Source organism: Asterias rubens, chromosome 22 (assembly GCF_902459465.1).
Source record: "Asterias rubens chromosome 22, eAstRub1.3, whole genome shotgun sequence".
NCBI classification, from domain to species: Eukaryota; Metazoa; Echinodermata; class Asteroidea; order Forcipulatida; family Asteriidae; genus Asterias; species Asterias rubens.
The window spans coordinates 6,220,947-6,248,202 of NC_047083.1; the positions used below are offsets into that span (position 1 = coordinate 6,220,947).

Below are 27,256 nucleotides of genomic sequence, written 5' to 3' on the forward strand. Positions count from 1 at the left end.
TTTTGGGTGACTTTATTAAAATAGTTGCAACAATTGAATGAATTTGAGCAAAGAAGAACAAAGAGAGATGACCCATGGTAAGATAATCATAAACAAGAATAAAAAAACATGTACACACATTCATCATACATTTTATGCAATCCTTCATTCCTAAACATTAAACTAAAAGTTGGTATGAAAAATATGTACATCGCTAAACAGATCAATCCTAAACTGTGCATGTATTGCAGGTTTTAAGATGGTGTGGATAATATGTACATCGCTAAACAAATCAATCCTAAACTGTGCATGTATTGCAGGTTTTAAGTTGGTGTGGATATGTACATCGCTAAACAAATCAATCCTAAACTGTGCGTGTATTGCAGGTTTTAAGTTGGTATGGATATGTACATCGCTAAACAAATCAATCCTAAACTGTGCATGTATTGCAGGTTTTAAGATGGTATGGATATGTACATCGCTAAACAGATCAATCCTAAACTGTGCGTGTATTGCAGGTTTTGAGATGGTATGGATATGTACATCGCTAAACAGATCAATCCTAAACTGTGCGTGTATTGCAGGTTTTAAGATGGTATGGATATGTACATCGCTAAACAAATCAATCCTAAACTGTGCGTGTATTGCAGGTTTTAAGATGGTGTGGATAATATGTACATCGCTAAACAAATCAATCCTAAACTGTGCGTGTATTGCAGGTTTTAAGATGGTATGGATATGTACATCGCTAAACAAATCAATCCTAAACTGTGCGTGTATTGCAGGTTTTAAGATGGTATGGATATGTACATCGCTAAACAAATCAATCCTAAACTGTGCGTGTATTGCAGGTTTTAAGTTGGTATGGATATGTACATCGCTAAACAAATCAATCCTAAACTGTGCGTGTATTGCAGGTTTTAAGATGGTATGGATATGTACATCGCTAAACAAATCAATCCTAAACTGTGCGTGTATTGCAGGTTTTAAGTTGGTATGGATATGTACATCGCTAAACAAATCAATCCTAAACTGTGCGTGTATTGCAGGTTTTAAGTTGGTATGGATATGTACATCGCTAAACAAATCAATCCTAAACTGTGCATGTATTGCAGGTTTTAAGATGGTATGGATATGTACATCGCTAAACAAATCAATCCTAAACTGTGCATGTATTGCAGGTTTTAAGTTGGTATGGATATGTACATCGCTAAACAAATCAATCCTAAACTGTGCGTGTATTGCAGGTTTTAAGTTGGTATGGATATGTACATCGCTAAACAAATCAATTCTAAACTGTGCATGTATTGCAGGTTTTAAGATGGTATGGATATGTACATCGCTAAACAAATCAATCCTAAACTGTGCATGTATTGCAGGTTTTAAGTTGGTATGGATATGTACATCGCTAAACAAATCAATCCTAAACTGTGCGTGTATTGCAGGTTTTAAGTTGGTATGGATATGTACATCGCTAAACAAATCAATCCTAAACTGTGCATGTATTGCAGGTTTTAAGTTGGTATGGATATGTACATCGCTAAACAAATCAATCCTAAACTGTGCATGTATTGCAGGTTTTAAGATGGTATGGATATGTACATCGCTAAACAAATCAATCCTAAACTGTGCGTGTATTGCAGGTTTTAAGATGGTATGGATATGTACATCGCTAAACAAATCAATCCTAAACTGTGCGTGTATTGCAGGTTTTAAGATGGTATGGATATGTACATCGCTAAACAAATCAATCCTAAACTGTGCATGTATTGCAGGTTTTAAGTTGGAGTGGATAATACGTACATCGCTAAACAAATCAATCCTAAACTGTGCGTGTATTGCAGGTTTTAAGTTGGTATGGATATGTACATCGCTAAACAAATCAATCCTAAACTGTGCGTGTATTGCAGGTTTTAAGTTGGTATGGATATGTACATCGCTAAACAAATCAATCCTAAACTGTGCGTGTATTGCAGGTTTTAAGTTGGTATGGATATGTACATCGCTAAACAAATCAATCCTAAACTGTGCGTGTATTGCAGGTTTTAAGTTGGAGTGGATAATATGTACATCGCTAAACAAATCAATCCTAAACTGTGCATGTATTGCAGGTTTTAAGTTGGTATGGATATGTACATCGCTAAACAAATCAATCCTAAACTGTGCATGTATTGCAGGTTTTAAGTTGGTATGGATATGTACATCGCTAAACAAATCAATCCTAAACTGTGCGTGTATTGCAGGTTTTAAGTTGGTATGGATATATACATCGCTAAACAAATCAATCCTAAACTGTGCATGTATTGCAGGTTTTAAGATGGTATGGATATGTACATCGCTAAACAAATCAATCCTAAACTGTGCGTGTATTGCAGGTTTTAAGATGGTATGGATATGTACATCGCTAAACAAATCAATCCTAAACTGTGCATGTATTGCAGGTTTTAAGTTGGTATGGATATGTACATCGCTAAACAAATCAATCCTAAACTGTGCGTGTATTGCAGGTTTTAAGTTGGTATGGATATGTACATCGCTAAACAAATCAATCCTAAACTGTGCGTGTATTGCAGGTTTTAAGTTGGTATGGATATGTACATCGCTAAACAAATCAATCCTAAACTGTGCGTGTATTGCAGGTTTTAAGTTGGTATGGATATGTACATCGCTAAACAAATCAATCCTAAACTGTGCATGTATTGCAGGTTTTAAGTTGGTATGGATATGTACATCGCTAAACAAATCAATCCTAAACTGTGCATGTATTGCAGGTTTTAAGTTGGTATGGATATGTACATCGCTAAACAAATCAATCCTAAACTGTGCATGTATTGCAGGTTTTAAGATGGTATGGATATCATCTATTTCAATCTCACACTACACAGAAAACTCACAGGGAATCAGACTGGTTAAATGATGCAAGCCACGATTCTTGCATTGGGTTAAACCCTTAGTTTGTAAGTTACCAGAGTCACTTATAAAACTAGGGCTATGCCAATGATATTATCAACTCAATAATGTCCCCCTTGTACATCACCTCTATTCACACATTTTCAAGCTAACATTAACTAAATCCCACATTCGCTTCAAATTAAAACACCCTTGCTTTGATTTCTCACTATATACATGGACATGTTTGTTGTGCATTTTGGAGTCAACCTACATGTACAGGTATAGCAACACTAGAATTAACATGAAGTTATATAGTCACAACAAAAACTCAGAAACATTACAGAACAAGTGGTGAGCTGGTTCCATTGAATGGTAGGCATTTACAGTACAGTAGCAGTTTAAGGTAATGAGTTAGGGGTAAAACACACACACACACACACACACATACATGTACACCACATTACAGCCAGAAATGCCAGCAAACTGTATGCCTTACTCTCTTTCCCATGCAATATTAGGCCAGCGTGTTCAGACAAAAGTATGAAAAAAAGAGCAAGAAACAACAAGCCAAAGCCTATTAGTCATATGCATCATGGATAAATCACTATAAATTATTGTTAACATTCACAAATATCATGGAGTTTCAAGAGATTTGGTAACAATATTAGTGAATTAACATTGCTGTGGAATTTATCTAGCCATTGACAAATGAATCAAGTGCACATTATAATGCATACTGTGAAATAAATGTATCAGTCTTAGGTGTACATGTACACTATCATGACACTATCACACAACAAAGTCACTACATGGTTTGAACAAAGCCAGTCAAATATAACATTCTAGAACCCTGTTATGATGCAACTGTTGTTTATTTAGTCAAACTAAAAGACAAACTACTCAGGACAGAATATTTAGAACAACATTATTGTGGAAGCAACAAACAGGAAATAAAGAAAATGCAGCTAAACGTATTGATTTTGAGTTGTCTGACCATTTCATCACATCCCATAAAAGAATAAAAAAAGTAGGAGTTGATGCAAACTGAACAGCCTGTACTGCCAAATATGCAGCGCACTAAGCTAAATCAATCACAAGAACCATCTCTGCCCTCACAGGTACCCATTTACCCCTGGGTGATGAGAAGCAATGAGAGTGAAGTATCTTGCTCAGAGACACAAGTGTTATGACAGGGATTCGAACCTACATCATGTGGACTTATTCATCAGAACATGAGTGCACCAAACCACTTGTCTACAACACGCCATTACCTTGATCTGTACTAATATTTGTTTAAGGGCGTTTAACGTCATTGGCGAGATCAAAGTGAGAAGGGCACAACAAAAAATCTCTGTGTTTGTTATAACCTATTCCTGTGTTCAATTAAAACAACTAATTAGAAAAAGCTGAAAACCCGACCAACTGCTAGCTTCAGTGCTACTACACCAACATTTATTACTTCACTCACACTGTTATTATATTACTGTATATTCAACAGATGTCACATAGGTTGACTTTTGGGTCGGAAAAAATTCCCAAAACCACTTATTTCCTGTTAAAAAAAAACACAAATAGACACATCCATGCCGACCGTTTGGCAAATTATTAGTCACAGACACATTGGGCATTGGATTTAGGGAGCCTGGAATTGTGACAAAGAAGCACACTTCTAAAAGAAATGAAAACATGCAACTAAGAACCAAGTCAAGAAAATGAAATAAAACAATGTGTACTGTACAAAATTCCTTCCTGTAATGGTACTGACTTGTCCTAGCAGTGTGAGGAACATCATAACAGGGTTCCCAAAGGACGTCATGGACAACAAAATAAAAATTACAACTCTTCACTGATTTGGGGGACAAATATGACAACGAACAAAATTGTAAAATATGACACCTCACCTATAGCAGCAATAAAATTATCCTCATTGAGACTATGTGTTTCTGGTATAGCACCCATGCTCTCACTAACTTGCACACCATCTGATGGTACAACCAATGATCCCTCAATGTCAAATGCACTCTCACTTCTTATCCCTCCACCTTGCATAACACCCTTCTTCTTATTCTTGCCTGGGTTTGGCTCCTTGCCAAAGTAGTGTGTATGTGCAATTTCAAGGACAGCGAATGCACTTGCAAACCCTCCAACAGGTTGGTTATAGAAGGAATGCTCCAGACCAGCTACCACTGCCTTCAATACAGACACAATCCCCTTGTACACGGCTTTGCTCACTTGCTGTTAGACAAATCAAAATACATGTAACATCAACCATCAATTTGTTCAATGCCAAAATTGAAAGTATTTGGACTCCTCCTTAAAGACAGTGGACACTATTGATAATGGTCAAAGACCAGTCTCCTCACTTGGTGTATGTCAACATATGCATAAAACAACAAACCTGTGAAAATTTGAGCTCGACTGGTAGTCGGAGTTGCGAGATAACTATGAAGGAAAAAAACATCATTGTCACACGAAGTTGTGTGCGTTAAGATGGTTGATTTCGAGGCCTCAAATTCTAAACTTGAGGTCTCGAAATCAAATTCGTTGAAAAATACTTCTTTTTTTGAAAACCATGTCACTTTAGAGGGAGCCGTTTCTCACATTGTTTTATACTATCAACCTCTCCCCATTACTCGTTACCAAGTGAGGTTTTATGCTTTTTATGCCTTTAAAGACACTAGACACTATTGGTAATTACTCAAAATATTTGTTAGCATAAAAACTTACTTGGTAACAAGCAATGGAGAGCTGTTGATAGTAAACACATTGTGAGAGAACGGCTCCCTCTCAAGTAACATAGTTTTTGCAAAAGAATTAATTTGCCAAGAATTTGATTTTGATAAATTTGATAAATGTTCATAAATAGCAAATGGTTTGGATTGAAAAAAAAGAAATATTTCATATGTAAAATAGCAACACACATAAATGACAACCTTCCATTGATCAACCAAGCTGATTGCAAAGATAAATTGTGACCTGCTACCATGTACGTGAAAATGAGTCAGATGTCGCCCAGTACTTTTTAAGAACCATATTTGCATGGTTAACCTTTAGAACACTTACTTTTAGGCAATAAAGCTATGAATACAGTAATTTTGAAATAATTATTTTGGAATAAGATGATTGCAAGTTGTAAGAGACATGACCCATAGCATCACATTGCAGTCACAGTCTTACAAAGTGCACATGGAGTCCCCATTTGAAAGACTGTATGCCCCAGTTGTAAGACTGTATGCCCCGGTTGTAAGACTGTATGCCCCGGTTGTAAGACTGTATGCCCCGGTTGTAAGACTGTATGCCCCGGTTGTAAGACTGTATGCCCCGGTTGTAAGACTGTATGCCCCGGTTGTAATGTCAATACATAACTGGTGATGGTAGGCTATTCCAGATCTTCAAAGCACCAGGGGACAACATCAACATGCTCAAACATGCTCCAAGTTAGGCACTCGCTGCACTGCACTCCAAACAAGAGTTTGCTGCAACATATCTTTGAGTGGACAAACTGAAAAGATTATGCTTTATTCGCTCTTGCTGGCTTGATGTAACCCTATTAGGAGGCATGCTGTGCTCCCATCCAGGCTAGAGGTACATACTCAATCTTGCTTTGGATTAATGCAAGTCTTGTAGATAACAATACCCACCTTGCTAAAGCAGCATTGATGTATGCTGACCAGCAATGTGAGTGATATTCTCAGTTTGCAAGAGAAAACCTAATAAAGTTTCATCTCCTTGGGTCGATTTCACATAGAGTTTGGACTAGTCCTAACTTAGGACTAATCCGAGGTCCGAGGAGATATTAAAAAAGGTATAGGTAGTCCTAAGTTAGGACGAGTAACTCGTCCTTAGTCGAGATAAGACTAGCCTTAACTCTTAATGAAATCTGCCCCAGCTCATTAATATTCTGGAAACCTACGTAAACACCAAGGTCTCACAAGCCTTGTCAACATTGTTTTCATTGAAAATCTAGCACAACAAAAGAAATAAAACAAAGAATTAAAGATAAAAGGGTGTAATGTCTTACCGCATCTTCAATGTAATCATCAAGTACGGTAGTATTTTCTTGAGGTGATAGCTGACTAATAACCTGAGCTCTCATGTTCTCACTCTGCATTAACTTCTTGAGACGAGACCAGTTCAGCCATCCCACATTGTTACCTTCTAGCACTCCTCGGGTGATCTCTTTAAGAAACAGCTGATCATCACTGAAAGGTTAACGATACAGTTGTCAAGAGTGAAGAATCTCACAGTCAATAGTCATCAGTCATCACTGGCAAATATAAAATGACTTCATTCCTGATTGTATGTATAGGCATGTTATTCATGAAAACCAATTGTAACAACTTCCAGACCATGGAGACATTATTATTCACCAGTCTCAAGTGCAACTTTGTATTTAAACAAAAATAAAATCAATTTTTCTTTGAAAAAGATTTGCCACAGATAAATTTGAAGTACATGTAGGGTGCATGATCACAGAAAAAATCAATAAGTACGTTTTGAATATGAGTTCGTTTCATAACAAGTTTTGTTTGACATGATTATACATAACACAAGGTAAAACATACATAAATACAATGATTCATCTAATTTGGTGAGAATAATGTAGGTCAGTTGTATTTGAATGCACATTTCAATAATCACTGATGTATCCCAGATCTTAGAGGAAAATGATAATTGACATACAGTAACAAGAATTAGCTCATGACAAATAGAGAAATTGAAATAGAGTTTAACCAATGTTTCCATGCTGAATAACAATGATAGATTATGAATAATATGGGAGCCACATGTACATGTATGACCAATGCATACAAATTAAACATGCTAATTTTTATGTACAACAATAGAAACATCTTTTCAAACTAACATCTTGCAAGAAAAAAACATATGCCACTTTCAAACAACAACCACAAGCATGACGATGGCAATGTCCTAAAGTACTTGTATGTTCACTGTATTCATTATCTTGCCCACATGATTGATATTATTATACAGAAACTTATCATTATTCTGCGTTCAATGAGACAAAAGGACGGCAACTTATCATATCCTAGCAAAGTGAAATGTTGGAATCTGATTGGTCAACAGTCATTGGATATATCCCTAATGTACTGTACACCTACATGTAAATACTACATTTTCTGCATAAGAATTAAATAGCTGTAAAATAAAGAATTTAGCTGACAATGTTAATCAGCACGGCAGTCAAACCACTTGATGCCAGGTGACATTAAACCCCAAAATGATCACAAACACAGACATGAAGGCCTGATGATAAACACCCTTTCATTAATGTCCATTGGTAGCTATTACATGTATAAGACCTGTGTGCAATGTCCATGCAGGAACAGGTTTGTTTGGTACGAGATCAACTGCAGGTTTTATGCCAATACGCCTGTTTATTCCATTGTTTAGCAGCACTGTGCATAAACTTATGGTGAAATAATAATAATAATATTAATAATATTAATAATAATAACAAAGAACACTTAGTATAAGCGCCGGTATCCGCCTAAAGAAAGCGCTCATGGCGCTTGAGTAGAGAAAGACAAATTAGGACACTTTAGTTGTCCCATACAAAGAGTTATTAAAGAAACTGGAATTCATGCTCAAAATCTCCCTTTTGTGTACTCCCCGATTCCAAACCTCTGTAGTTTTGTCTGACAAGCCAGGGTTTGAGAGCTCTATAGGCTGCATCCCTACCTAGTTTGTCTGCATCCAATATGCAACAGAGTATGCACTACCGCTTTACAATATTCCACAAGCCGGCGTGGGTTCAAAAAATAATCTATCAAAAGAAAAGTATCAAGGTTCTGAAGGTATGCAGTAACAGCAATAGTTTAAACTGTTACAACATGGTAGTACATGTAGATTGTGAATTGTATTGATCAAGAACTAATCACTGCTACAAAGATGTATAACATGACTGAGGGGAACATGGGTGATGTACCCCACTGGGTATACCTTGATTATGCCCACCTTCATGAGTGCGATTTCCAGCGCCTTGTGCAATGAGTTTATGAAGTTCTAATTATGCTAATATATTACTAGGGACATTGATTAATGTTCATGGGCAATAAACAACGAGATGCAATAATCAATATCAAATTAATCAAGAAATATAAAATATTTGACTTGATGTTTGCTTCCTCCTGCAGTAATTACCATGTAACAAAACAATTTGTTACCACAATGCATTGTACTCCCGTTGTTATAATTCCGTATTTTCTTATGTTTTAGTTTGTCTATTTTTCCATGTTCAGCACCCTAGAGCATGTTTACACATGATTAGGGCGCTATATAAGTTTTGGTATTATTATTATTATTATTAAAGACAGTAGACACTATTGGTAATTTTCAAAGACCAGTCTTTTCACTTGCTGTATCTCATCATTTGCATGAAATAATAAACCTGTAAAAAATTTGAGCTCAATCGGTCATTGAAGTTGCGAGATAATAATGAAAGAAAAAAACACCCTTGTCACGCGAAGTTGTGTACTTTCAGATGCTTGATTTTGAGACCTCAATTTCTAAATCTTAGGTCACGAAATCAAATTCGTGGAAAATTACTTCTTTCTCAAAAACTAGGTTACTTCAGAGGGAGCCGTTTCTCACAATGTATTATACTATCAACCTCTCCCCATTACTCGTTACCAAGTGAGGTTTTATGCTAATAATTATTTTGAGCAATTACCAATAGTGTCCCCTGCCTTTAACGATTGCATAATGACTATATGGTTCTCAGAATACTTTATTATTCTGCAAGTTAGTCTTGAAGACTGCTGTGTAGTTCATTAACAGTCAAGTCCTTGATTTTACATTGCAATTATACATGCATGTGCATATTATTAAGGGAATCAATGTGTGGTGAAGAGGTTTTCAACTAGTGGTTTAAACCCGCGCCCAGGCCTGGACTTGATTCGTCGAGGTAAATTATCAAGAACCAGGCCTCGGCGGGTTTAAACCACTAATTGAAAACTGATTCAACACACTTTGATTCCCATTCATAAATACATTTTCGGTAAAAAAACATCAACTCTTCTTGGTCAAAAGATAAAATAAATGCAAAAATTGTAATTCTTCAAATGATTTCTTTCAACACAACACCCCTCCAGCTATGAAATGGTAAGGCCCATGGGTAAACAACTCCTTATAAGGAGATGACGTGCGCGTCGCGCATATTCTGTGATGTGGCACAACTGTTTTAGCTGTTGCTCTCGACCAATAGGAACAAGCACAGGTGCAAGCGGGCGTGTCATGTTATAACACTTTTAACTGGTGTTACATGTATATCATCCATTCAGACAACCCCTCGTGTGCCCTCTCGAACAATCAGAATGGATAAACTGTCTAAGGTATTTACGTGTGTGTTCAATGTACACAATGTAAAGGATGCAAATACAGAGTTTGACAGAGGGATATTACAATACATCTTAGCTGTTGACCAATCCAAACCAAGTATTCCAAAGCTACAGCCCAACTGCCTGCATGATACTTAGATCATAATTGGAGGTGGGTTGTCTGCATGGTACTCAAAGTGCATGAGAGAAATTAGCTTTAAGATAACCTCATCTAAGGACCCAGCAATACGATATTTTATGTGATTGTTTTTGATGTAGGAGAGAGTGTCATGCCATATTCGGTTTGGATTGATGGTGTTTTTTGAAAAGCCTGAATGTGTTTGAACTAGTCTGGTTAAACATTTCTGATCACATGAATGACATATAGCATGTAATGGCTAAGTGTGATGCACAAGGGACTCAAGCTGTGGTGGCTGAATCCAAATAAGTGTTGCTTCCAAGTGACACATAAACCAGGTTTTCTCATAACCAGGAGTAAATGAATCTACAGGGCCAGTCAAAAAGAAGTTGATAGGGATTGGTGATGTTTTTCAAAACAAACAAATGACACTCAACAGCACTTTCTCCTGCTTATAAGAAAAAAAGAATGAAAGAAATTATCGTTCTTTTTCAAGAGTTTTTTTCATCAAGTGACTCATTTTGCAAGCTGTCAACGGAATACTTGACAAAACAAATTAATGAGTAACTTTTTCATACCTGTTGCTTCTTACTTAGATGTTTAGATTTACTCAAACATTCACACATCATGCACAGCTACAAACATGAGTGCTTTCAGTAAAATAGGCAAAACTTCTCTCAGAAATGATCAATTTGTTTCATTCTTTATCTCAGATAAGCAGGAAAGAATGCTTGTAAATATGTGCTTGACTGGGGTTTTTGAGTGTCAGTTGGTGTTTTTAATTCATAAATCTCTGTGCACTTCTTTTTGACTGACCCTGCACAAAGGATGAGGTTATTAATATGAACGATTGGTAACTACACTGTAAACGACACTTTGCTCTCTAAGGAAGTGAGATGGTTTCAGGAATGCTCAAGTCTCAATCAACAGTTTTAACAGCGTAATGTTTAAAAGCATCCCCCCCCCTTAATAAACGCATTTATTATTGTTTCACCTCAGTGTATCACTCTTACATGTTCATGGGTGCATTCGGTTAGCTTCCCTGGGTCAACCCCGGTCTGCCTCCGGTATGTTCAAACACATGTTTGTAGCTTCGACGTCATTCCAGGGGCTCACCCGGGTCAGCCCCCAGTGCCCTGCTTGTGAAGTGAGTCACTTGGGGGCTGGCCCCAGGTGCATGACGTCACCAAGAGAGGGCGAGTGGTCATTCAATTAGCTTATGGCAGGGGCTCACCCGAGTGAGCACAGGGGGGTAGACACTTGGAAACTAAACGAACGCACCACACGTTAGTTCAAGGGATATAACCACAGTAAGGAACATTTCTCTAAATTACATAGAAAATGAAAACAGAGCATTTGATTTCCAGATTCGTTCGACGGACACAATTCTGCAAACTGACAAACCAATTACAGAGCAATGTGGGTGTTTCATGTGTCATCTTGAGACACTGAGTGAGTTCAGTCTTTTTCAGAAACTGATGACTTTTGTCATTGCAATTACTTGGGCATGTTGGGTAGGTTATGAGAAGTTAAATGTAGAGAGTGCCCTAGCTGCCAGTGTATAATTAAGCAATCCTTAACATGCCACAGATTACTTTTTGTTAAAATAAAACAACACATTTTTGTGTACATCAAGTCCATGTTGGACGGCATTCAATAGTTTGTGCACATCTTTAGCGAATAGAATATAACTGAGGTGACCAAATGATTGCCATTAAAAAGCCAATCAAAGAAAAGCAAACTGCAATACATCCACACAATGAGAGTGAAGCTATTAATGAAGTAACTTCTCATGCAATGATATGTAATGTTATGTGAAGGAAAGATTTGGATATCTGTCACGGTAAATGCTCACATTAATGTCTTCAATGATCGATCATTCTTGCTGCAAAACAAACACAATTCATTGGTCATTAATCAAGGTGTATATAACCACCTAGCGTTATACATGACTGTTATTGATGTGATAACAGCTGGCTAAAAACTCTCTCTAATTGCATTTAAGCTACAGATATGTAGAGACAGTAGAAGCATCTCAGATGTTTTAGGATTTGTAAATTTTTGCCAAATTATCATAAAAGCTATAGACGGTTCCAAGCACCTAAGTGCTGCGCGCTGCCTGTGGCCGCGCCGTCATTGCTGTGTCGCAGCAGTGCAAAGTTTGTACATGAGGTCATGGCAAAATCACAGTCTTTTTAGCTTTTTATGCGATTTCATAGTCCTGAATTCTATGTGAACTTGTTTATTATTTGAATGAGTTGCCTGAACTTGTTTGTATGTAAACATCTATTGCATGAAGTCTTAATGGCTATTGGGACACACTGTAGAGTATGACTGTAGGATCACTCAAAAGTCTCACTTTACTGTTTGTAGAAATGTTGTCACTAAACAATGGTTTGAATTAAACATGTGTACAATGAACGTTATGTGTGGCTAAATAAATTGAAGTATTCAATTTGAAGACTGTGGTCAATATTGTTGTGTAGGTCCATGTTATAAAACTGCATGTCAGGAATCCAATTATTGGGAGGTCCAGAAGCTTGCAGTGCAATCAGGTAGTGAGAGTCCATTAAGATGTCCAATACTGCACTGTACTGGCAAACCTATTGGGTTCATGCAAACAGTCCATGGAGAAATAATGTGATGGGGAACGATCAAATCACAAAGTAAACCTAGCATTCTTATAACACTGAGCAACCACAAGTCTACATGTATGAATGAGGGTTAGATTTCTACAAATAAATGAACAAATATTGCCCTGACAGAGGATTCAGTTTGAAGAGAAATTCATGTACTTTGGTAAAAAAACACACCAAAACACTTGATAGTTGTCAGGAATTTTGTTCACTTTTAAATTGAGGTTGTAGAAAGTGACTAACAGGGTGTTGAACTGATATTTCCTCAACACTTAGTGAACATGTTAATAGCGATGAATGTTTGAAGAGTTTGAAGAAAATAAACACTAAAAAACAAACATATTTTTACAAATGTTTGTGATTTTGGACTGATTTTGCCACTTAATTCAAAATTATGAGTTAATGAAAGACCTCCAAAAACATTATTTAAACATGTCACATGAACCAGGAATCACAAACTTAATAAAAACAAACTGTGAATAGACTATAAAGACTATAACCAATATTTGTAATTCATCTACTACTGGTCATGCTCACGGTAAAACGGATTAAATAACTAATGAATTGGAAGGTGGTTAGATTAACAGATTTAAACTCTACTAATAAGCCACACTTCCCAATAGTAACCTACCTGTTGGGTCTGTCATCTGAGATAGACAGTCTTTTGCGATCTTTTTCAGGTTTCTTGGTTGAGCTGTGCCTGATGAGTGAAGAACGCTCCACTAATGAACGGCGAGTATCTAAATTCAGTCAAACAACAATATGTGTGAAAAAAGGACATTAACTGTAGCAAGTTCAAACGCTTTGATTCTGCAGCATATGCAAACCTATGAACCTGATTTATTCGTACAATACTCTTTAGTTCTAAAGGATGTAACAATTTCCAGTATTCAAATAATAAACCACAAGAAAAACTGACTAGATAAATTTTAAATAATTTGGGGTTGAACAAAGAATAATTGACTAGAGCAGGATTTGAACCAAAACGAGCTCTGGCATGTTAACCAAGAGGATGTTTGGTTGAGAACCAGAAAATTGGGGTTGTCAGCGATCAATAGTTTCCATGAAATAAACCAAGACTTTTAATGAAACTTGATGCTAAACCTCTCACATCTTACTGAACAATGGATGAACACAGGCCTGATACTTCACAGAGGCAACGAACGTGATTGCCTCCATGCGCCTAGTCATTGCCTTGGTGCCCTTGAAATGCTCCAGTAGAAATTCACAATTTCCTCAGAATAGGGTGCCCTTTACCAAAAAGAAAATGCCTTGGTGCCCTTGCCCTTTCAAAAAACAAAGCATACAGGCCTGTAGAACAGATGGCTGAAAATTGGCATAAAGTCTCACTCTGCCTAGTAGCTCAGTAGTATTAACCTATAAAATGTTTAACTGGTATTTGTGTAATTTCTTTTGGCATAAAATCTTTCCTGAAAATGTAGCAAATAATTTGGGACAAATATTCAATTTTCTTTTGTAAATTGATATGTATTTGTGTTAAGAGCTTACCTCTTGGGAATGGAGAAGATGGTTTTTTCTTTCTTAGTGGTAATCCCATGGCATTAGTTGTTGTTCTACTACTGCCTCTATAAGGTCCAGGGTCTGACCTGACACTTGGACTATACTCATCAGGATCAGCACTAGTCACAGATGTAGGTGAACCTGTACATTACAATGCATCATTAGAGGTTGTACAAACAACTACTAAAGCCCTGTTCATGAATACATCCAGCCAATGCCAATGCGATACAAACTTTGAAGTCACAAAATCACAACAAATAATTCAGGAGAAATGACTTGCACTCAACTCCTGCGAAATATTTGCAGCAAAAATGGAAGCTGCAACGTCAAAATTTTGATGGCACAAATTCCAAATGAATAGTTCAGAAAAGTTGACCTGTTCTCAACTCCTGCAAAGTATTCGCAGGAAAATGGAGCTGTGATGTCAAAATTTGTATCGCATTCGCATTCACATTCGCATTCGCAGGAAGTATGAAGGGAGCTTTAGTGTTTGCTAGAAAACATAAGTGTCACACAATGCACAGCAATGATCATCCAGGTATTCCATTTTACTTGTTATGGTAGCAATCTAAGAAAAAAGATCAGATCAATAGTACTGTTTTGAGATGATACAGGTTGTCCCATCAAACAGGACATTTTCCATTGTTCCCAGCAACAAGAGATATGAAAAGGTCCAGTTAGTGGGACCCTTGCTACAGTTTTAAAAGTCTCTGAATGAAATCAAAAACAAGTCATTAAGAGACTTTATTTACACCCAGAAACATGTAGTTGGCTGCCGTTGGTAGTGTGCACGTCAGGTCACTCAATGTTTAGAAACATGTAGTTGGCTGCCATTGGTAGTGTGCGCGTCAGGTCACTCAATGTTTAGAAACATGTAGTTGGCTGCCGTTGGTAGTGTGCACGTCAGGTCACTCAATGTTTAGAAACATGAAGTTGGCTGCACTTGGTAGTGTGCGCGTCAGGTCACTCAATGTTTAGAAACATGTAGTTGGCTGCACTTGGTAGTGTGCGCGTCAGGTCACTCAATGTTTTGAAACATGTAGTTGGCTGCCGTTGGTAGTGTGCACGTCAGGTCACTCAATGTTTAGAAACATGTAGTTGGCTGCACTTGGTAGTGTGCGCGTCAGGTCACTCAATGTTTAGAAACATGTAGTTGGCTGCAGTTGGTAGTGTGCGCGTCAGGTCACTCAATGTTTAGAAACATGTATTTGGCTGCCGTTGGTAGTGTGCGCGTCAGGTCACTCAATGTTTAGAAACATGTAGTTGGCTGCCGTTGGTAGTGTGCATGTCAGGTCACTCAATGTTTAGAAACATGTAGTTGGCTGCTGTTGGTAGTGTGCACGTCAGGTCACTCAATGTTTAGAAACATGTAGTTGGCTGCCGTTGGTAGTGTGCACGTCAGGTCACTCAATGTTCAGAAACATGTAGTTGGCTGCCGTTGGTAGTGTGTGCGTCAGGTCACTCAATGTTTAGAAACATGTAGTTGGCTGCCGTTGGTAGTGTGCACGTCAGGTCACTCAATGTTCAGAAACATGTAGTTGGCTGCCGTTGGTAGTGTGCGCGTCAGGTCACTCAATGTTTAGAAACATGTAGTTGGCTGCACTTGGTAGTGTGCACGTCAGGTCACTCAATGTTTAGAAACATGTAGTTGGTTGCCGTTGGTAGTGTGCAAGTCAGGTCACTCAATGTTTAGAAGCATGTAGTTGGCTGCCGTTGGTAGTGTGCGCGTCAGGTCACTCAATGTTTAGAAACATGTAGTTGGCTGCCGTTGGTAGTGTGCACGTCAGGTCACTCAATGTTTAGAAACATGTAGTTGGCTGCCGTTGGTAGTGTGCACGTCAGGTCACTCAATGTTTAGAAACATGTAGTTGGCTGCCATTGGTAGTGTGCACGTCAGGTCACTCAATGTTTAGAAACATGTAGTTGGCTGCAGTTGGTAGTGTGCACGTCAGGTCACTCAATGTTTAGAAACATGTAGTTGGCTGCAGTTAGTAGTGTGCGCATCAGGTCACTCAATGTTTAGAAACATGTAGTTGGCTGCCATTGGTAGTGTGCGCGTCAGGTCACTCAATGTTTAGAATTATGTAGTTGGCTGCCATTGGTAGTGTGCACGTCAGGTCACTCAATGTTCAGAAACATGTAGTTGGCTGCCGTTGGTAGTGTGCGCGTCAGGTCACTCAATGTTTAGAAACATGTAGTTGGCTGCCGTTGGTAGTGTGCACGTCAGGTCACTCAATGTTTAGAAACATGTAGTTGGCTGCCGTTGGTAGTGTGCACGTCAGGTCACTCAATGTTTAGAAACATGTAGTTGGCTGCCATTGGTAGTGTGCACGTCAGGTCACTCAATGTTTAGAAGCATGTAGTTGGCTGCACTTGGTAGTGTGCGCATCAGGTCACTCAATGTTTAGAAACATGTAGTTGGCTGCCATTGGTAGTGTGCGCGTCAGGTCACTCAATGTTTAGAAACATGTAGATGGCTGCACTTTGTAGTGTGGACGTCAGGTCACTCAATGTTTTGAAACATGTAGTTGGCTGCCATTGGTAGTGTGCAAGTCAGGTCACTCAATGTTTAGAAACATGTAGTTGGCTGTAGTTGGTAGTGTGCACGTCAGGTCACTCAATGTTTAGAAGCATGTAGTTGGCTGCCGTTGGTAGTGTGCGCGTCAGGTCACTCAATGTTTAGAAACATGTAGTTGGCTGCAGTTGGTAGTGTGTACGTCAGGTCACTCAATGTTTAGAAGCATGCAGTTGGCTGCCGTTGGTAGTGTGCGCGTCAGGTCACTCAATGTTTAGAAACATGTAGTTGGCTGCCGTTGGTAGTGTGCACGTCAGGTCACTCAATGTTTAGAAACATGTAGTTGGCTGCCGTTGGTAGTGTGCACGTCAGGTCACTCAATGTTTAGAAACATGTAGTTGGCTGCCATTGGTAGTGTGCGCGTCAGGTCACTCAATGTTTAGAAACATGTAGTTGGCTGCCGTTGGTAGTGTGCACGTCAGGTCACTCAATGTTTAGAAACATGTAGTTGGCTGCCGTTGGTAGTGTGCGCGTCAGGTCACTCAATGTTTAGAAACATGTAGTTGGCTGCCGTTGGTAGTGTGCACGTCAGGTCACTCAATGTTTAGAAACATGTAGTTGGCTGCCGTTGGTAGTGTGCGCGTCAGGTCACTCAATGTTTAGAAGCATGTAGTTGGCTGCACTTTGTAGTGTGCACGTCAGGTCACTCAATGTTTAGAAACATGTAGTTGGCTGCAGTTAGTAGTGTGCGCATCAGGTCACTCAATGTTTAGAAACATGTAGTTGGCTGCCATTGGTAGTGTGCGCGTCAGGTCACTCAATGTTTAGAATTATGTAGTTGGCTGCCATTGGTAGTGTGCGCGTCAGGTCACTCAATGTTTAGAAACATGTAGTTGGCTGCACTTGGTAGTGTGCGCATCAGGTCACTCAATGTTTGTAAAATCATGTTTGCTGATAATACTAAGCGTATTATAAACAAATACCAAGTCTGCTCCTACCTACTTTAATTACTCAAAGGTCTGGGGCCGATTTCACAAAGAATTCAGATTGATGTGAAATGTGTATCAATCTTAATTGTTTTAAAAGCAATGTGTGGTGTCACAATTTCAATCACTGACATTATTGACAAGCCATCTTAAGATGACTATTACTTGACTTGGTGCTTTGTGAAATCGACCCCTGGCCTTTTATTGCACTTGTAAGTCAGTTGCCTGGAAGTATTCAAAGGTCGGGCCATTTGTAACACAGCGTATGGATATTACAAATTGAAGTAGTTTTTAGAGTGTTAATGATGCATGGCATGTTGTTTTCTCTTCTTGAAGTGTTTGCAGCAATGTTAAACACAATCAGTGAGTCACTAGCATTAACTAGCCAAAGCTTCAAATGGTATAAAGACCAGTGCCCAATTTCACAGAGCTTCTAAGCAAACAAATATGCTTAGCATGAAATTTCTTCTTTGATAAAAACAGGATTACCAACCAAATTTCCAAGTGATTTTCAGGATAAGCAAACAACAACTGAATATTAGTAACCATGGTAACAAGCAAAATGCAACAAGCGGAAATTTGGTTGGTAAACCTGTTTTTATCAAGGAAGAAATTTCATGCTAAGCAAATTTTCGTGCTTAGCAGCTCTATGAAATTGAGCCCAGGTTGTGCCAATTTCAACATCTTGGCACTATAGGCTATAATTTCCCAAAACACTTAAACACGCTTTTGTCTTGATTTTGAAAACAGTAACATTGTATAACTGTGATGAATGCATGCTTATTATTCACATACCTGTGCCAAGGGATTATTGCTTAGTTTATTGGAGTGTTTAAAGACATTGGACACTATCAATGGTAATTGTCAAAGACTAGTCTACTCACTTGCTGTATCTCATCATATGCATGAAATAACAAACCTGTGAAAATTTTAGCTCGATCGGTCAACGAAGTTGCGAGAAAATGATGAAAGAAAAAAAAACACTTGTCACACGAAGTTGTGTGATTTCTGATGCTTGATTTCGGGACCTCAAATTCTAAATCTGAGGTCTCAAAATCAAATTCGTGGAAAATTACTTCTTTCTCGAAAACTACATCACTTCAGAGGGAGCCGTTTCTCACAATGTTTTATACTATCAACAGCTCCCCATTACTTGTAACGAAGTAAGGTTTTATGCTAACAATTATTTTGAGTAATTACCAATAGTGTCCACTGCTTTTAAGCGAGTTCACAGTTCTGTAAGAATACTGAATGCATCACATGGTAAGTCTACTACCACATTATGCCCTGAAAAGTCTCTCACTCAATGTGTATGGTCACTCCAACATTATTCTTCAGGCACGGTATTGGTCCTTGGAAAGTCTCTCACTCAATGTGTATGGTCACTGCAACATTATTCTTCAGGCACGGTATTGGTCCCTGGAAAGTCTCTCGCTCAATGTGTATGGTCACTCCAACATTATTCTTCAGGCATGGTATTGGTCCTTGGAAAGTCTCTCACTCAATGTGTATGGTCACTGCAACATTATTCTTCAGGCATGGTATTGGTCCTTGGAAAGTCTCTCACTCAATGTGTATGGTCACTGCAACATTATTCTTCAGGCACGGTATTTGTCCTTGGAAAGTCTCTCACTCAATGTGTATGGTCACTCCAACATTATTCTTCAGGCATGGTATTGGTCCTTGGAAAGTCTCTCACTCAATGTGTATGGTCACTCCAACATTATTCTTCAGGCACGGTATTGGTCCTTGGAAAGTCTCTCACTCAATGTGTATGGTCACTGCAACATTATTCTTCAGGCACGGTATTGGTCCTTGGAAAGTGTCTCACTCAATGTGTATGGTCACTCCAACATCATTCTTCAGGCACGGTATTGGTCCCTGGAAAGTCTCTCACTCAATGTGTATGGTCACTGCAACATTATTCTTCAGGCACGGTATTGGTCCTTGGAAAGTCTCTCACTCAATGTGTATGGTCACTGCAACATTATTCTTCAGGCATGGTATTGGAATATCTGATTGAGTACTAGGGCTGACCAAGTACACTATGGTGTACGCTGTAATTGATACACTTTTTTAAAATCAGATTTTTCCAAAGGCAAACAAATCAGAAGTCGGACTCAAGTAGGAAGAATATCATACTTGATTCTTTCAATTATGTAACCGTTGAAATCTAAATACAGATTAGTTAAAAAACAATCCATTGTCATATGCCATTAATTAGAACTAAAGTTTCAACATAAAGTTAACTGTTAAATGATATGTCCATGCAAATGACATAATATATGTTATTGCACATGATAATTGTGATTGAATGCAACCTCACATGCAGATAATACTTGCCCAGTGTAACACATCGCCATCATCACTGTGCCCCTACAGTACGCCATTAACATCACCAAACTTCAATTATGTACACAAAACACAAGTTTGAACTTTAGATGGATTAACATCAAATTCGACTACAAATCGTTCATTAAAACATAGGATTGATCTGACAATAAAGGATACAAATACTATTGAGCATACTATTTAGCATGCTCCTTGTATGGATACAGTCAGACACAATCAGCTTTATGATCATTGCAACTTCAGTAGGAATGATGAAGCTACTGCATGCTGGAATCTTTGCTACACCCATGGGATTTACTGTCAATGACTTTGCCGGCAGTAAGCCTAATAGACCGATCCATTAAGCTCCGCCCCATTGCGTATCGACCAATTACAACGCAACAAAGGTCTGACACTAAGGTCCGACATGCGTGCGCCTATCTTGGCGCGCGTGGCAAAGTTGTTCAGAAAGGCATTGGAGAGCCCCACGTGTTCTTGCTCACGCGGGCAGAGCCTACTGGATCGGTCTATTAGACAAAAGTCTCCAATAACAACTCTTTGTTTTTATTGATTGAAGACAAAATACACATGTACCCAATAGACACTTTACATTACATGATTTTCCCGCGAGTCAAAAAGGTAGACTTCAAACACCAGTAAGTAGTTGTAAAATAAACAATCTGCCCAGTTCACTTATAAAGCTGTGCCTTGAAGCTCAACTTGATTTTTCACCTTCTTTCTTGTAAATTCTAATGATTCTAATTTCTTTCATGAACAGATTATATGACTTGTGCAGTCCTTTAGGATGTGAACAAGAACATCTTCAACATGTACATGTAGATGTTGTGGTGACTTTTGTAGATTTTAAGGCAAATGTCAGTTGACAACCCATTTTCAGAAGTTAGTACTTGAAGCAGAGATCTTGCCATGCTCCATTGGCTCATTTAATGGCCGACTATTTAGCTGACAAAACTCTTTTCTCAAACAGGACTTTACACTGTTTTCTTGTTCCCGTAGCATTGTGCACACTTCAATCAGGGCTTTTGGATTTCCCTTGAAATAAAAACACTGTAACAATGTTCATAATAGCGAGAGTCAACTAGTTATTTATCTCTAGTTTCAACATTTATACGTACACTAGCACTACACAGACATTCTATGATGGTCATCTGCAATTTTGAACATGTAGAGAAAAGTCAGAATGGAGCATTTTGAAACTAAGAAATTGATTAGAGTTTAAACTTACCTATTGGTTCCTTACTGGCTGTTGTATCGAGGGCAAGATCCATTATATTCTTCAATAACGATGGTTTTTTTCGTGTTGGTGTCGGTGGGGTGGATGAATCTGAGGAATCAGATCTGAATAATGCATTGACTTTCTCCAAGAATGTTGGTGAGGAATGGCCATCTTTGGTGCTACCTCTTCTAGGAGAATCTGGTTGTATAGGTGTTGATGAATCACTACTGATAGATGTTTTATATTTACTGTAGCTTGGCCTTTGGGTAGGAGTATCTGAATCATACTGAAGGCTGTCTACATCAGCATCACTGTCTCCTTCCAGGTCTACCCCTGGTTTACTCTGTCAACAAAAAAGACACAACTTAATGCATGTTGTATCATTACCATCATCATACAAAGCCCATAAGGACAAACACAAGTCTTGCCTACCTAAAATTCAACTTCTATAACTGTGCAACATTTGCTCTGCAGTACTTACATTGTTCAAAACCAAGTGATCTTTTTACTCCTGACTCCACCACCTTGCCCCAGTAAGGGCTGATAACTACTGGTTATTCACTTCACTAGGATAGGGTCTAGACTCAATTAATTATAACCAAATGCTACATGAAAGCAACAACAAGTACCCCAAAAAAAATATATATATATATATTTATATATATAAAAATACATAAAAATATATATATATAAAAAAAAAATAAATAAATAAATAAAAAAAAAAAAAAAAAAAAAATAAATAAATAAATAAATAAATAAATAAATAAATAAATAAATAAATAAATAAATAAATAAATAAATAAATAAATAAATAAATAAATAGGTCACGCCAAAATGTATATATAAATATTTATGTGTCTTGTTGTTCTTGTTTGTATGTTATCAATTTAATTTCTATGTCTTACAACCCGTAGCTCATTTAATCTGTTATATAATAGCAGTATGTATTGGACACTTGTTGTATTGATGTATGTTGTTGCTGATAATTGTTGTTGAATAAACGAAGTAGTATAACTCCACATCAAGAGAAAAAAAAATACACAAACAAATAACAAACATAAACATATTAAAACTTACAAAAAAACAATAAACATATCCCAAACATATAATGATATGAAGTAAACAACAAATCTCAGGAAAAAACCAAAAACCAAAAACTAAACACTTAGGCAGTGGACACTATTGGTAATTACTCAAAATAATTATTAGCATACAACCTTACTTGGCAAAGGGTAATGGGGAGAGGTTGGCAGTATAAAACATTGTGAGAAACATAAGAGAATTGGAGTGGAGTAGTTTTCGAGATAGAAGTTATTTTCCACAAATTCGATTTTGAGACCTCAAGTTTAGAGTTCGAGGTCTCAAAATCAACCATCTAAATGCACACAACTTTGTGTGACAAGGGTGTTTTTTTCTTTCATTATTATCTTGCAACTACGATGACCGATTGAGCTCAAATTTTCACAGGTTAGTTATTTCTTGCATATGTTGAGATACGCCAACTGTGAAGACTAGTCTTTGACAATTACCGATAGTGTCCACTGCCTTTAAACGAGCAAACAAAACCCACAAACAATAGTATTGGTTCTTCACCCTACCAGAGAAGTTTCAATGAAACCTTTTTTTTTTTTCTTCTTTTTTAAGCTAACTGAACTTGACATGTACTTCACTCTCATTTACTTCTCCTCCCTGACCATGCCTGCAACAACAACAAACAAATGCCCCTACACCCCAACAAAAAGCATAAAGTGAGTTTCTTATAAGTTTAAGTTCAACCCCTCAACAATTATCTAAATTAGTTCATTTAGTTAAATTTTCATTTAGTTTAAGTTCAATCATCTGAATTAGTTCAAAAAGCATAAAGTTGCATTGTGACTAAGTTTTACAGCATCATAAATTATTAATGGTGAAATAATGAAAAACAAGCTACAAACGGTTGTTGAAATTTAAGTACATGTGGCAATGTTTTACCGAGACCGTGTTTTTTTTATCCAGAAGGTGATTACCCAGATAGCGTTCACACTGAATTTTTTGGCTCATTTAAACTGATCTGATCAATTTAACCGGGAAGGCGTGGGTCGGTTTTGAACCTACCCCTTCAGATCGGGTAATCAGTCTAATTAGTCTTATTATATCTAGAGATTGATCTGTGCTATTCACTCTTCATTGTAGTTCAGGGAGCAGTTTCAGGTTGATTAACACTTTCAAATAAAAACCTACTGCAATTGGTTCTTAATGGACATCTATAATATGTTATCTTTGGGCCAATCAATAGACCTACTATTTCTAACGATATCAGTTTTATGCAGAAATTTTTACCTTTATGAATGTTTTACTCGGGAAGCTGAAGGACATGACATTTGGAACAAACCTGTCCCAGCATAAATGTACAAATATTTACACATGAAGCGAATGTAATAAACTAAAATATTAAATACACCATGTAAAAGCTTAATCAAAAGTTAGTACATGTACTGTATGTACCAGAAAAATTATCTTATTTTTGTTTTACCTGATAAAAAAACATATAAAAGGTACAAAAGAATCAATATTGTATGTTTACGTGTAAGGACTGCTTTTACACACACAGATTCTATCTAGATTTTAAGGGATTCTCTACAATAGTAAGAAAACTCACCAATTTATTACCTACAAATCTACTGAAGCACTGAGCCACTTATGATGTAGCCTAAACTCTACATTGTCCCAGCAGGAAATAGAACCCTTAGTTTGCCACCTTTTCCTCTCACAAATTAGCGAGGAAGGAGTGAGTTGTTAAAGAAGGTAAATAGCAAATAAAAACTTTTTAACAAACAACTTTTTGACAAATTGACAGTTTGCATACAGGCAAGCCGGCATGGGTTTGAGTGCATGCATACAAAGCAAGAAACCCTCATGTATGTATGTGCAAACGAAGTAACGGTTTCCATACAGGCAACCAGGGATGTGTGTGCTAACGAACTAACAGTTTACATACGGGCAACCCGGGGATGTGTGTGCAAACGAAGTAACAGTTTGCACACAAAAAAACAGCATGTTTGGGTATGATGAGGGCTTACGCATTAAAGGCAAATTGACCCTCTGACACTTTTAGTTTTTATGAGGTGACAGTTTTGATACCGACCTTGCACAATGCCCGCTGTGTGTTTGTAAGTTTTCAAGAAGTACCTTTTCTGTGCTCAGGCCGTTTCACCGAAGGTTGTGCACACAAATAGATATATGGAGAGTACCGTATGTGCAATTGAATGCATATGATATAAGCGTACTTAAGCTTGTCGAATGCCAAATGCACTTAAGCCAAATGGTCTTAAAAAACATGAACTAGGGATGCGTTCTTCTGGCTGTAACCAATAACCGCTATGGTTATGGTCATTGGCCAGTGATTGACCAATGGCCAATTCAACCAAAAAGTTATTGGATACCACTAACGTCCGTCGATATATCGAAAATACTCAAAAACTCGATATTTTTTTGACATCGAAATCGCCGATGTCACTTTTATAATCATATCGTAATATCGGATTTTCGATATATATCGAAAATTTCGATGTTTTGAAAATATTTCGATGTTCCTAAATGATATCGAAAATACCAAAAGAGTGTCCGATTATTTAAAAGAAATCTGTGTTTGAGTATTAGAAAAGCCGTCGTCGTTATGTAGTTTCATCATTTTGAGTTGCCCTATTAAATAAAATACGTTTTACAACCAAGTATGGCTGCATGTTCTTTGTGTTTTCGCCATCAGCCGCCGGCCCGCCGCAGAAGTTCACGACCCCGCGGCGAGCGCACGGTAAAACCTCAAAAGAAACCGCCGCTGCTGCCCTAGCCCATAGAGTATGCCTAGCCTATCGGCTGTTTAAGATGCAACTTCCCATTGTGCATGTGATCAAAATCAATGCGTCTTCATCACAGCATTATTGACTTTGCAAAAATACCCCGCAAAAACTTCCCCGAATCAACAAGACAAAACAAAACAAGGAAGAAAACAATCTTACGTTATACAGTAAAATAATCTTTCTATCAATCCAAGGTATCGTAATGGCGTCATTTTGGTCAAATAAAGCCTGCACGTTGTGTTGTTTTCGGTAAACAAGCTAACATTTCCGAGGAACTATATGCTTCGCAGACCACGCTGTCGGCGGCTATTGCGTGCGTACACCAGCGAAGACTATGCTGTTGTACGGTTTAAGCGTGCACACCAGCGTGTATGGTTATTGCAATTCGGGGGGAAAACCCGTTTGCCCAAGTATGCGCAGACACATGCAGTCTTTGGTCAAGGCGGTATCGCGTGATGCACTGCGTTATTTCGACAATAGAGGGCGTTCTAGCATTCAATGTTTCTTGCCTTTGTTATAGAATGCAAAGTAAAAAGACTACGAGCCTTTATTGGCGACTATGTGACTGCATGCTGCGTGCGTTGTATTGTGATCGCTGAGTGGTAGGTCTGTGTTTTGCGGGACTTTCTAGTGATTTTTTTTTCGATGATTATCTCAACCATTTTCAACCGTAAAGGTAGTCTGCGCGCCCGTCGGACAACTTGATTGACACTTCTATACGTCAATGCATCGGCAACTGACACCTTAATGTCGGCGAGTCACGCAACTCACAAAGGCTCTGTGTCATTTTGAGACGGCCAATCATGGCCAATCACGAATCGAGAATTGTGGTGAGCGTTCACCAATTGGCCAAGCCAGCGGTAGCGGCGATCATACTTTGTTGTAAAACCAGAAATAATCGGGGCGGGACTACGCAATCTGAAATTGTTTGGACAACAAACAAGTTCGGGGGATCAGACAAAAACAGGTTGAAATGTAACCCTGTTAAACTGTCAGTCTATGGTATATATATTTCTACCTCCATGAGTATACCAAGTGCTGTTTTTAGGCTTCCATCTTGCGCGCGGGAAATACTCGATATATCGAGTATACTCGATGTTAAATTTTCGATATATCGGTTATGGGAAAAAACCGATATCGACGGACGTTAGATACCACTGCAAAAATGCATTGTATGTCTTCTTTAGCAGTATAATACCAAGCAAACATATAATAGTCATGTGACACCTTTAGACCAAACTGTTTGGGGTATTATGAACAAGAATTTTAAACATTATAAGGTTGTTAAAATACAAAACTACTGTTACTCTTCATCCAGGTTTCTAAATGAGTACAAGTTGTTTCTATTTGATGTTTTGTAGGTTTAGTGTTTAGTTCTAACAACAAGCTAGGATTGTCAATACCTCATTAAGAAAAAGTTGACTCAACCACAGCTAAGTAACAAACAGATTGAATACATAATATGTTTGGTAAAAACAAAACAAAATCAGTCTTAGACTTAAATTTAAATGTTTCTGGATTAGTTAAATTGAATACAGTTTTCTTTAAGATGAGATTATATGTCTAGATATATGTTACTGATGATAAACACAAACCAATGCATACCCTCCATCCCGCTGTTAACTCTAGCTCTTCACCATCTGATGACTGTAGTAGCAGCATATCATGGGATACACAAAGTGGGATAACGTAGGAGGTAGGACAGGCATGATAGGAATCAGGTGGTAAAGGGGTATGACATATTGAGACAAGCAGTATTAATATACATGTACCATTACATTCAATTCTTGTACAGTTTGTATAACGTAATATTCAGATTCAATCAGCGTGATATTAAAATAGTG

General features: G+C 37.9%; 1 protein-coding gene across 10 annotated transcripts in view; it reads right to left on the reverse strand.

The window, feature by feature from the left end:
• LOC117305120 (MAP kinase-activating death domain protein-like) overlaps positions 1-27,256 on the reverse strand; it is a 90,842-nt gene that overhangs the window by 47,492 nt on the left and 16,094 nt on the right. For 4 of the 10 annotated variants that reach the window (XM_033789881.1, XM_033789879.1, XM_033789880.1 and 1 more), the window contains exons 11-18: positions 27,018-27,059; positions 21,586-21,919; positions 14,496-14,648; positions 13,618-13,726; positions 12,206-12,235; positions 6,893-7,073; positions 4,773-5,106; positions 3,368-3,370 (exon numbers count right to left, since the gene is read on the reverse strand). In XM_033789881.1, coding sequence (XP_033645772.1) covers positions 3,368-3,370; positions 4,773-5,106; positions 6,893-7,073; positions 12,206-12,235; positions 13,618-13,726; positions 14,496-14,648; positions 21,586-21,919; positions 27,018-27,059 — 1,186 coding nt within the window. The remainder of the gene's footprint in view (positions 1-3,367; positions 3,371-4,772; positions 5,107-6,892; positions 7,074-12,205; positions 12,236-13,617; positions 13,727-14,495; positions 14,649-21,585; positions 21,920-27,017; positions 27,060-27,256) is intronic. The other 6 variants (XM_033789882.1, XM_033789887.1, XM_033789883.1 and 3 more) reach the window with 5 other exon arrangements.